This window comes from Dendrobates tinctorius, unplaced genomic scaffold (genome assembly GCF_039654945.1).
Source record: "Dendrobates tinctorius isolate UK_male_01 unplaced genomic scaffold, ASM3965494v1 ptg000179l, whole genome shotgun sequence".
NCBI lineage: Eukaryota > Metazoa > Chordata > Amphibia > Anura > Dendrobatidae > Dendrobates > Dendrobates tinctorius.
The window spans coordinates 3,393,458-3,407,553 of record NW_027361846.1 but is presented as its reverse complement, the minus strand read 5'-3'; the positions used below and the strand labels follow the sequence as shown (position 1 = coordinate 3,407,553).

The window sequence follows — 14,096 nt, the reverse complement described above, 5'->3', positions numbered from 1 at the left end:
ATCACCCTACAGCCCCAACTCCCCTATACTCACCCCGTAGCCCCGACACCCCGATAATCTCCCTACAGCCCCAACACCTGATAATTACCCCAGCACCCCGATAATCACCCTACAGCCCCAACTCCCCTATACTCACCCCGTAGCCCCGACACCCTGATAATCTCTGCAGCCCCGACACCCCAATAATCTCCCTGCAGCCCCAACTCCCCTATACTCACCCCGTAGCCCCGACACCCCGATAATCACCCTACAGCCCCAACTCCCCTATACTCACCCCGTAGCCCCGACACCCCGATAATCTCCCTACAGCCCCAACACCTGATAATTGCCCCAGCACCCCGATAATCACCCTACAGCCCCAACTCCCCTATACTCACCCCGTAGCCCCGACACCCTGATAATCTCTGCAGCCCCGACACCCCAATAATCTCCCTGCAGCCCCAACTCCCCTATACTCACCCTGTAGCCCCGACACCCAGATAATCTCTCTGCAACCCCGACACCCCAATAATCTCCCTACAGCCCAGCATCCCAATAATCTCCCTGCAGCCCCAACTCCCCTATACTCACCCCGAAGCCCCGACACCGCGATAATCTTCCTACAGCCCAACACCCCAATAATCTCCCTGCCGCCCCAACTCCCCTATACTCACCCCGAAGCCCCGACACCGCGATAATCTTCCTACAGCCCAACACCCCAATAATCTCCTTGCAGCCCCAACTCCCCTATACTCACCCCGTAGCCCCGACACCCTGATAATCTCCCTACAGCCCCAACACCTGATAATTGCCCTAGCACCCCGATAATCACCCTACAGCCCCAACTCCCCTATACTCACCCCGTAGCCCGACACCCTGATAATCTCTGCAGCCCCGACACCCCAATAATCTCCCTGCAGCCCCAACTCCCCTATACTCACCCCGTAGCCCCGACACCCTGATAATCGCCCTGCAGCCCAACACCCCAATAATCTCCCTGCAGCCCCCACTCCCCAATAATCTCCCTGCAGCCCCAACTCCCCTATACTCACCCCGTAGCCCCGACACCCTGATAATCTCCCTACAGCCCCAACACCTGATAATTGCCCTAGCACCCCGATAATCACCCTACAGCCCCAACTCCCCTATACTCACCCCGTAGCCCGACACCCTGATAATCTCTGCAGCCCCAGCACCCCAATAATCTCCCTTCAGCCCCAACTCCCCTATACTCACCCCGTAGCCCCGACACCCTGATAATCGCCCTGCAGTTCTCTCAGACTGTGTTGTATTCTGTGCAGCCCGGAGAGGACTGGCAGGACGGCTGCCACATATGTCGCTGTGTGAACGGGATCGGAGTCTGTGCCACAAAGTGTCCACCGCTCCAGTGTGCCGAGGTGAGGACACCGGACTGCACCACACCACACCGACACCACGGTAACGAGGATTATTACACCACACCGACACCACGGTAACGAGGATTATTACATCACACCGACACCACGGTAACGAGTATTATTACATCACACCGACACCACGGTAACGAGTATTATTACACCACACCGACACCACGGTAACGAGGATTATTACATCACACCGACACCATGGTAACGAGGATTATTACATCACACCGACACCACGGTAACGAGGATTATTACATCACACCGACACCACGGTAACGAGGATTATTACATCACACCGACACCACGGTAACGAGGATTATTACATCACACTGACACCACGGTAACGAGGATTATTACACCACACCGACACCACGGTAACGAGGATTATTACATCACACCGACACCACGGTAACGAGGATTATTACATCACACTGACACCACGGTAACGAGGATTATTACATCACACCGACACCACGGTAACGAGGATTATTACATCACACCGACACCACGGTAACGAGGATTATTACATCACACTGACACCACGGTAACGAGGATTATTACATCACACCGACACCACGGTAACGAGGATTATTACATCACACTGACACCATGGTAACGAGTATTATTACACCACACCGACACCACGGTAACGAGTATTATTACACCACACCGACACCACGGTAACGAGGATTATTACATCACACCAACACCACGGTAACGAGGATTATTACATCACACCGACACCACGGTAACGAGGATTATTACACCACACTGACACCACGGTAACGAGGATTATTACATCACACTGACACCACAGTAACAAGGATTATTACATCACACTGACACCACGGTAACAAGGATTATTACACCACACCGACACCACGGTAACGAGGATTATTACATCACACTGACACCACAGTAACAAGGATTATTACACCACACTGACACCACGGTAACGAGGATTATTACATCACACTGACACCACGGTAACGAGGATTATTACATCACACTGACACCACAGTAACAAGGATTATTACACCACACTGACACCACGGTAACGAGGATTATTACATCACACTGACACCACGGTAACGAGGATTATTACACCACACCGACACCACGGTAACGAGGATTATTACATCACACCGACACCACGGTAACAAGGATTATTACATCACACCGACACCACGGTAACGAGGATTATTACATCACACTGACACCACAGTAACAAGGATTATTACACCACACCGACACCACGGTAACGAGGATTATTACATCACACTGACACCACGGTAACGAGGATTATTACATCACACCGACACCACAGTAACAAGGATTATTACACCACACTGACACCACGGTAACGAGGATTATTACATCACACCGACACCACAGTAACGAGGATTATTACACCACACCGACACCACGGTAACGAGGATTATTACACCACACCGACACCACGGTAACGAGGATTATTACATCACACCGACACCACGGTAACGAGGATTATTACATCACACCGACACCACGGTAACGAGGATTATTACATCACACCGACACCACGGTAACGAGGATTATTACATCACACTGACACCACGGTAACGAGGATTATTACATCACACCGACACCACGGTAACGAGGATTATTACATCACACTGACACCACGGTAACGAGGATTATTACATCACACCGACACCACGGTAACGAGGATTATTACATCACACTGACACCATGGTAACGAGTATTATTACATCACACCGACACCACGGTAACGAGGATTATTACACCACACTGACACCATGGTAACGAGTATTATTACATCACACTGACACCACGGTAACGAGGATTATTACATCACACTGACACCATGGTAACGAGGATTATTACATCACACCGACACCACGGTAACGAGGATTATTACACCACACTGACACCATGGTAACGAGTATTATTACATCACACCGACACCACGGTAACGAGGATTATTACATCACACCGACACCACGGTAACGAGGATTATTACATCACACCGACACCACGGTAACGAGGATTATTACACCACACTGACACCATGGTAACGAGGATTATTACACCACACTGACACCACGGTAACGAGGATTATTACATCACACCGACACCACGGTAACGAGGATTATTACATCACACTGACACCATGGTAACGAGTATTATTACATCACACCGACACCACGGTAACGAGGATTATTACACCACACTGACACCATGGTAACGAGTATTATTACATCACACCGACACCACGGTAACGAGGATTATTACATCACACTGACACCATGGTAACGAGTATTATTACATCACACTGACACCACGGTAACGAGGATTATTACATCACACCGACACCACGGTAACGAGGATTATTACATCACACTGACACCACGGTAACGAGGATTATTACATCACACCGACACCACGGTAACGAGGATTATTACACCACACCAACACCACGGTAACGAGTATTATTACACCACACCGACACCACTGTAACGAGGATTATTACATCACACCGACACCACGGTAACGAGGATTATTACATCACACCGACACCACGGTAACGAGGATTATTACATCACATTGACACCACAGTAACAAGGATTATTACACCACACTGACACCACGGTAACGAGGATTATTACACCACACCGACACCACGGTAACGAGGATTATTACATCACACCGACACCACGGTAACAAGGATTATTACATCACACCGACACCACGGTAACGAGGATTATTACATCACACTGACACCACGGTAACAAGGATTATTACACCACACCGACACCACGGTAACGAGGATTATTACATCACACCGACACCACGGTAACGAGGATTATTACATCACACCGACACCACGGTAACGAGGATTATTACATCACACCGACACCACGGTAACGAGGATTATTACATCACACCGACACCACGGTAACAAGGATTATTACACTACACCGACACCACGGTAACAAGGATTACTACATCACACCGACACCACGGTAACGAGGATTACTACATCACACCGACACCACGGTAACGAGGATTATTACATCACACCGACACCACGGTAACGAGGATTATTACATCACACCGACACCACGGTAACGAGGATTATTACATCACACCGACACCACGGTAACGAGGATTATTACATCACACCGACACCACGGTAACAAGGATTATTACATCACACCGACACCACGGTAATGAGGATTATTACATCACACCGACACCACGGTAACAAGGATTATTACATCACACCGACACCACGGTAACGAGGATTATTACATCACACTGACACCACAGTAACAAGGATTATTACACTACACCGACACCACGGTAACGAGGATTATTACATCACACCGACACCACGGTAACGAGGATTATTACATCACACCGACACCACGGTAACGAGGATTATTACACCACACCGACACCACGGTAACGAGGATTATTACATCACACTGACACCACGGTAACGAGGATTATTACATCACACCGACACCACGGTAACGAGGATTATTACACCACACCGACACCACGGTAACGAGGATTATTACATCACACCGACACCACGGTAACAAGGATTATTACACCACACCGACACCACGGTAACAAGGATTACTACATCACACCGACACCATGGTAACGAGGATTATTACATCACACTGACACCACGGTAACAAGGATTATTACACCACACCGACACCACGGTAACAAGGATTACTACATCACACCGACACCACGGTAACGAGGATTACTACATCACACCGACACCACGGTAACGAGGATTATTACATCACACCGACACCACGGTAACGAGGATTATTACATCACACCGACACCACGGTAACAAGGATTATTACACTACACCGACACCACGGTAACAAGGATTACTACATCACACCGACACCACGGTAACGAGGATTACTACATCACACCGACACCACGGTAACGAGGATTATTACATCACACCGACACCACGGTAACGAGGATTATTACATCACACCGACAGCACGGTAACGAGGATTATTACATCACACCGACACCACGGTAACGAGGATTATTACATCACACCGACACCACGGTAACAAGGATTATTACATCACACTGACACCACGGTAACAAGGATTATTACATCACACTGACACCACGGTAACAAGGATTACACTGCGTTCCAAATTATTATGCAAAAAGAGTTTGGGAGTGATAAGGTTAGAGTTTGTTGTTTACACTCATTGCTGGTGATGTGTCAGGGGTCTTTATATCACTGAAAGCAATTGCAGAGACCTGTGCACATTAGTTTGGCCGGTGTGTCCAGATAAAGGCAAGATACTGAAGAAGGCTGTTCCACATTATTAAGCAGCCGACATTTTTTGCCAAAATGTGAAAGAAAAAGGATGTGTCGGCTGCTGAGAAGCCACAAATTGTGGAGTATTTAGGTGAAGGCATGACTACAACCAACATTGCCAAGACACTTCATCGTGATCATCGCACAGTCAAGAAGTATGTCGCTGATTCCCAGCACACACGTGTGCGGCTGATAAGGAAACATTGAGGACTCTTTCCAACAGGCAATTGTGTCAGGTTAAAAGAGCAGCTGCAGAAATGTCTTGTCATAGCAGCAGACAAGTTTTTGAAGCTGCTGGTGCCTCCAGCGTCCCCCGAACAACAAGCTGCAGGGTCCTTCAGAGGTTTGCAGCTGTGTGTAAGCCGTCCTGTCCACCACCTCTATCCACTGCACACAAGCAGAAGCGGCTCCTGTGGGCCAAACTATACATGAAGACTGACTTCCAAACTGTTCTGTTCTCCGATGAGTGCCGTGCAACGCTCGATGGTCCAGATGGATGGAGTGGAGGATGGCTGGTTGATGGACACCCCATGAAAACACGGCTAAGGCGCCAACAAGGAGGAGGTGGAGTAATGTTTTGGGCTGGAATCATGGGGAGAGAGATTGTCGGCCCCTTTAGGATCCCTGAAGGGGTAAAGATGAACTCCATAATCTATGTGGAGTTTCTAGAACAGCACTTCTGCCATGGTTCAAGAGGAAGAACCGTGCTTTCCGCAGCCAGATCATTGTCATGCCTGATAATGCAGCGTCTCCTGCTGCAAATAACACATCTGCATCTCTGGCTGCTATGGGCATAAAGAGGACAAACTTATGGTGTGGCCACCATCTTCCCCGGACCTCAACCCCACTGAGAACCTCTGGAGCATCATCACAAGGAGCGTCTATGATGGCGGGAGGCAGCTCACATCTAAGCAACAGCTCTGGGAGGGGATTCTGTCCACAGGCAAAGCAACGGAAGCACAAACCATCCAAAACCTGACAAATCCAATGGACGAGAGAGTTCAGAAGCTTCTTTCCAACAAGGGTCCTATGTGCAGATGTAACATCACCGAGAAGAAAGGTCTGACCTGAAAACTGTTTGATGTCATTCTGTAATAAGCTGATAATGATTATCATTCCACAAGTGACCATTGTTTTGTTCAAAATAAAAATAAAAAGGCTGAAAACTCTGCTGAGCATAATAATGTGGAACCTGCATTGTGAGAGTTTCTTATTTTCATAGGCAGATTGTTCAAAAACATTGCAATTATACTAGAATATTAGATGACGGGAAAATAACAATGACGGCAATTCATATCGGTAATTTACAGAAAATAGGAGGAAATATTTGCTGCATAATAATTTGGAACACAGTGTATTACACTGACACCATGGTAACGAGGATTACTACATCACACCGACACCACGGTAACGAGGATTACTACATCACACCGACACCACGGTAACGAGGATTATTACACCACACCGACACCACGGTAGCAAGGATTATTACATCACACTGACACCACGGTAACGAGGATTATTACATCACACCGACACCACGGTAATGAGGATTATTACATCACACCGACACCACGGTAGCAAGGATTATTACATCACACTGACACCACGGTAACGAGGATTATTACATCACACCGACACCACGGTAATGAGGATTATTACATCACACCGACACCACGGTAGCAAGGATTATTACATCACACTGACACCACGGTAACGAGGATTATTACATCACACTGACACCACAGTAACGAGGATTATTACACCACACTGACACCACGGTAACGAGGATTATTACATCACACCGACACCACGGTAACGAGGATTATTACATCACACCGATACCACGGTAACGAGGATTATTACATCACACCGACACCACGGTAACGAGGATTATTACATCACACCGACACCACGGTAACGAGGATTATTACATCACACCGACACCACGGTAACGAGGATTATTACACCACACCGACACCACGGTAACGAGGATTATTACACCACACCGACACCACGGTAACGAGGATTATTACACCACACCGACACCACGGTAACGAGGATTATTACATCACACCGACACCACGGTAGCAAGGATTATTACATCACACTGACACCACGGTAACGAGGATTATTACATCACACCGACACCACGGTAATGAGGATTATTACATCACACCGACACCACGGTAGCAAGGATTATTACATCACACTGACACCACGGTAACGAGGATTATTACATCACACTGACACCACAGTAACGAGGATTATTACACCACACTGACACCACGGTAACGAGGATTATTACATCACACCGACACCACGGTAACGAGGATTATTACATCACACCGACACCACGGTAACGAGGATTATTACATCACACCGACACCACGGTAACGAGGATTATTACATCACACCGACACCACGGTAACGAGGATTATTACACCACACCGACACCACGGTAACGAGGATTATTACACCACACCGACACCACGGTAACGAGGATTATTACACCACACCGACACCACGGTAACGAGGATTATTACATCACACCGACACCACGGTAGCAAGGATTATTACATCACACCGACACCACGGTAACGAGGATTATTACATCACACCGACACCACGGTAACGAGGATTATTACATCACACCGACACCACGGTAACGAGGATTATTACATCACACTGACACCACGGTAACGAGGATTATTACACCACACCGACACCACGGTAACGAGGATTATTACACCACACCGACACCACGGTAACGAGGATTATTACACCACACCGACACCACGGTAACGAGGATTATTACATCACACCGACACCACGGTAGCAAGGATTATTACATCACACTGACACCACGGTAACGAGGATTATTACATCACACCGACACCACGGTAACGAGGATTATTACATCACACCGACACCACGGTAACGAGGATTATTACATCACACCGACACCACGGTAACGAGGATTATTACATCACACCGACACCACGGTAACGAGGATTATTACATCACACCGACACCACGGTAACGAGGATTATTACACCACACCGACACCACGGTAACGAGGATTATTACACCACACCGACACCACGGTAACGAGGATTATTACATCACACCGACACCACGGTAGCAAGGATTATTATATCACACTGACACCACGGTAACGAGGATTATTACATCACACCGACACCACGGTAATGAGGATTATTACATCACACCGACACCACGGTAGCAAGGATTATTACATCACACTGACACCACGGTAACGAGGATTATTACATCACACTGACACCACAGTAACGAGGATTATTACACCACACTGACACCACGGTAACGAGGATTATTATACACATCGACACTGGGGATATAAAGGTTCATGCTGTAATGACCAGTTTCTATGTGATAGGTGGAGGTGAAGGTGCAGGAGCCCGGAGGATGCTGTCCCGTGTGCCGTAGACTGATAGCAGGTAGGATTGTACCTTTTACTGTAGATTTAGGGGGCGTCTTGGGATCTTGTGCTCTGAGAGGATATCATCATTCCTGGCTGGTCACGTAAGGCGAGGCTAGTCTTGTGGTTCCTGGCTGGTCACGTAAGACGGGGCTAGTCTTGTGGTTACGGGCTGGTCACGTAAGGCGGGTCTAGTCTTGTGGTTCCTGGCTGGTCACGTAAGGCTGGGCTAGTCTTGTAGTTCCTGGCTGGTCACGTAAGGCTGGGCTAGTCTTGTGGTTACGGGCTGGTCCCATAAGGTGGGGCTAGTCTTGTGGTTCCTGGCTGGTCACGTAAGGCTGGGCTAGTCTTGTGGTTCCTGGCTGGTCACGTAAGGCGGGGCTAGTCTTGTGGTTACTGGCTGGTCACGTAAGGCAGGGCTAGTTTTGTGGTTACTGGCTGGTCAAGTAAAGCGGGGCTAGTCTTGTTGTTCCTGGCTGGTTACTTTGAGTGGGGCTAGTCTCGTGACTCCTCGCTGTTGACGTGGGGCAAGGTCAGTTTAGTGGCTGCTGTCCAGTCACTCAGTACAGGACCTGTCTAGTGGCGTCTGCCTGATGACATGGGGTGGGGCCGGTCTAGTGGCGCCTGGCTCTTGTAGTCTGCTATGAAATAGACATGTGGGGACCATGACTTTTGATAGATTCACCAGTGAGAAGCTGATGTGTCCAGTGGCTTCTGGGCTCATTTTCAACCATTATAATGTATAATAATGTGGTCATCTCTCTACAGATGGCTCCCCAGTCTGCAAACTCCATACTGAGGTCAGGAACATCACCAAAGGCGGCTGCTACCTGGAGAATGTGGAGGTTCGCTTCTGTCGTGGTCAGTGCTCATCCTGGACCAATGTCCTAGCAGAGGTAAAAGGTCATAGATGGGGTTGAAAGGTCAAAGATGATAGCAGGGATTACTGGCTGGACAACTGAGGGAAGGTCGGGAATTACAAGTGGCACGATAGAGGGGAGGTTGGGGATTGCAGGAGGGGTGATAGAGGGAACTTCAGTGACTACAGGGGGAACAACAGAAGGTGGGACATGGGAGTGAAGGTCAGTGATTACAGGTGGGACATGGGAGTGAATGTCAGTGATTATAGGTGGGACATGGGAGTGAAGGTCAGTGATTACAGGTGGGACATGGGAGTGAATGTCAGTGATTATAGGTGGGACATGGGAGTGAAGGTCAGTGATTACAGGTGGGACATGGGAGTGAAGGTCAGTGATTACAGGTGGGACATGGGAGTGAAGGTCAGTGATTACAGGTGGGACATGGGAGTGAAGGTCAGTGATTATAGGTGGGACATGGGAGTGAAGGTCAGTGATTACAGGTGGGACATGGGAGTGAAGGTCAGTGAGTATAGGTGGGACATGGGAGTGAAGGTCAGTGATTACAGGTGGGACATGGGAGTGAAGGTCAGTGATTACAGGTGGGACATGGGAGTGAAGGTCAGTGAGTATAGGTGGGACATGGGAGTGAAGGTCAGTGATTACAGGTGGGACATGGGAGTGAAGGTCAGTGATTACAGGTGGGACATGGGGGAGTGAAGGTCAGTGATTACAGGTGGGACATGGGAGTGAAGGTCAGTGATTACAGGTGGGACATGGGAGTGAAGGTCAGTGAGTATAGGTGGGACATGGGAGTGAAGGTCAGTGATTATAGGTGGGACATGAGAGTGAATGTCAGTGATTACAGGTGGGACATGGGAGTGAAGGTCAGTGATTACAGGTGGGACATGGGAGTGAAGGTCAGTGATTATAGGTGGGACATGGGAGTGAAGGTCAGTGATTACAGGTGGGACATGGGAGTGAATGTCAGTGATTATAGGTGGGACATGGGAGTGAAGGTCAGTGATTACAGGTGGGACATGGGAGTGAAGGTGAGTGAGTATAGGTGGGACATGGGAGTGAAGGTCAGTGATTACAGGTGGGACATGGGAGTGAAGGTCAGTGATTACAGGTGGGACATGGGACTGAAGGTCAGTGAGTATAGGTGGGACATGGGAGTGAAGGTCAGTGATTACAGGTGGGACATGGGAGTGAAGGTCAGTGAGTATAGGTGGGACATGGGAGTGAAGGTCAGTGATTACAGGTGGGACATGGGAGTGAAGGTCAGTGATTATAGGTGGGGCGACAGAGGGAAGGTCAGTGATTACAGGTGGGACATGGGAGTGAAGATCAGTGATTACAGGTGGGACATGGGGGTGAAGGTCAGTGATTACAGGTGGGACATGGGAGTGAAGGTCAGTGAGTATAGGTGGGACATGGGAGTGAAGGTCAGTGATTACAGGTGGGACATGGGAGTGAAGGTCAGTGAGTATAGGTGGGACATGGGAGTGAAGGTCAGTGATTACAGGTGGGACATGGGAGTGAAGGTCAGTGATTACAGGTGGGACATGGGAGTGAAGGTCAGTGAGTATAGGTGGGACATGGGAGTGAAGGTCAGTGATTACAGGTGGGACATGGGAGTGAAGGTCAGTGATTATAGGTGGGGCGACAGAGGGAAGGTCAGTGATTACAGGTGGGACATGGGAGTGAAGATCAGTGATTACAGGTGGGACATGGGGGTGAAGGTCAGTGATTACAGGTGGGACATGGGGGTGAAGGTCAGTGATTATAGGTGGGACATGAGAGTGATGGTCAGTGATTATAGGTGGGGTGACAGAGGGAAGGTCAGTGAGTATAGGTGGGGTGACAGAGGGAAGGTCAGTGATTATAGGTGGGGTGACAGAGGGAAGGTCAGTGATTATAGGTGGGGTGACAGAGGGAAGGTCAGTGAGTATAGGTGGGGTGACAGAGGGAAGGTCAGTGATTATAGGTGGGGTGACAGAGGGAAGGTCAGTGATTATAGGTGGGGTGACAGAGGGAAGGTCAGTGATTATAGGTGGGGTGACAGAGGGAAGGTCAGTGATTATAGGTGGGGTGACAGAGGGAAGGTCGGGGTTTACATGCAAAATGACTAATTACAGGAGGGATGACGGCGAGGTCAGTGATTACAGGCGGGACATTGGAGGGAGGGTCAGTAATTATAGGTGGAGGAAACCAAAGGAAGGCCGGGATTTACAGGTGGGATGACAGTTGGAATGTCAGGGATTACAGGCGGGACGATGGAGGGAAGGTCGGTGATTACAGGTGGCACACTGGAGGAAAGGTCGGGGATTACAGGTGGAATGACGGAGGGAAAGACAGTGATTACAAGTTTGATAACAACTAGTGATGAGCGAGTATACTTGTTGCTCGGGTGTCCTCCAAGTATTTTGGCGTGCTCGGAGATTTAGTTTTCGCCTCAGCTTGCATGATCTGCAGCTGCTAGACAGCCTGAATACACATGGGGATTCCCTAACAGTCAGGGAATCCCTGGATGTATTCAGGATGTCCAGCAGCCACAAATCACGCAGCTGCGTTGACACAATCTAAATCTCCGAGCACTCCAAAATACTCGGAGGACACCCGAGCAACAAGTATACTCGCTCATCACTAATAACAAGGTGAAGACTTTGTATTACAGGCATGATGAAAGAGGGAAGGTCAGGGATTTCAGGCAGGATAATGGAAGATAGGCCAGGGATTACAGACCGGACAACAGAGGGAAGCTCCGGGATTGCAGATGGTGTTAGAGGGTATGGCCTACATCATGTTATCACCCAGCCTCATTGTCTCTGCAGGAACCGTATCTTCAGACCATGTGTGACTGCTGCAGCTACAGACTGGACCCCGAGAACCCGGTGAAAATCCTGAACCTCGGCTGTGAGGATGGCGAGGAGGAGCCGGTAGTTCTCCCCGTGATTGACAGCTGCGAGTGCACTGGCTGTCAGGGTACGTAGCAGCAATAAAGAGGACTTGCCCTGCAGGTACAGGGGAAGGTGAGCGCCTGCCGAACACCAGTCACAGATCTCACTACTGTCCGGTATCAGCCATTATTAGCTCCTTTGTTTTCGCTACCTGAAGTGATGTTCTGCATTTTATTTTTTGGAAATGGGATTGAATTTCCTTTTGCGTAGGCTTCTCTTAGGTTTTACCTCTTGTGCAATCACTAATCGTCACTGATATATGGACCATGCTCTGATTCTGTCTACACAGGTGGAGACTTCTCCAAGCGCTGAACCCTGCGCCGGTGATCCCTCTGCCGGTGATCCCTCTGCCGGTGATCCCTCTGCCGGTGATCGCTCTGCCGCTGATCCCTCTGCCGGTGATCACTCTGCCGCTGATCCCCAGCTGTCTGGCTCTTCCTCCCTTGTGCTGCAGTCACGCTGAATGTATATCATTTTAATAAACCCTTTTCTGCAACAAATTTTGCATCTTTTCTCCATTTTTATGTATGTTTTCTCCCCCATTACCTCCCAGGCGCTGAGCGTCGTCTCTTCTCAGTTCTTTCCCTTCTCTTGCCTCATGTGGCCCAATCTTCTATCCTCTGTGAGAGTGTTAATCTTCTGAGAATTATCCATCCCCCAAATGATGAGAACACCTCATGACACGATTGATTGGCTGTATGAAGAACGAGACATTATCAGGACCCCCGTCTGGTGACTGCTCAGCCAGGTGAAGGCCCTGCCCGGTCATGGCTCAGCCGGTAATACAAATCCCGATTGTGCGATGATGGTGAATATTGTGGGGAAAAAAAAACAATAAAGTTTCAACATTTGTGAGCAAAGACGGAATAATAAGATCAGAGGAAAGCATTCAAATAACGAGAAGTAAAGGGGACAACGTGTCCTGCCGGATCGCAATGTGTCAAGATGGTGAATAATCCCATCAAATAGTGACCCTGCCGAGATGCGGGAGCATGGATCCACAACATTACAGACCTGAGAGCCGCTTACTGGAGGGGGGGATACAACCCTCAC

At 48.8% G+C, this 14,096-nt stretch overlaps 1 protein-coding gene across 1 annotated transcript in view; it reads left to right on the top strand.

The window, feature by feature from the left end:
• Positions 1-13,543, top strand: part of LOC141054879 (SCO-spondin-like) — a 463,576-nt gene extending 450,033 nt beyond the window's left edge. The window contains exons 114-118 of the mRNA XM_073551763.1: positions 1,281-1,376; positions 9,182-9,242; positions 9,992-10,119; positions 12,918-13,068; positions 13,333-13,543. Coding sequence (XP_073407864.1) covers positions 1,281-1,376; positions 9,182-9,242; positions 9,992-10,119; positions 12,918-13,068; positions 13,333-13,355 — 459 coding nt within the window. The 3' untranslated portion in view covers positions 13,356-13,543. The remainder of the gene's footprint in view (positions 1-1,280; positions 1,377-9,181; positions 9,243-9,991; positions 10,120-12,917; positions 13,069-13,332) is intronic.
• The last annotated feature ends 553 nt before the right edge of the window (positions 13,544-14,096 follow it).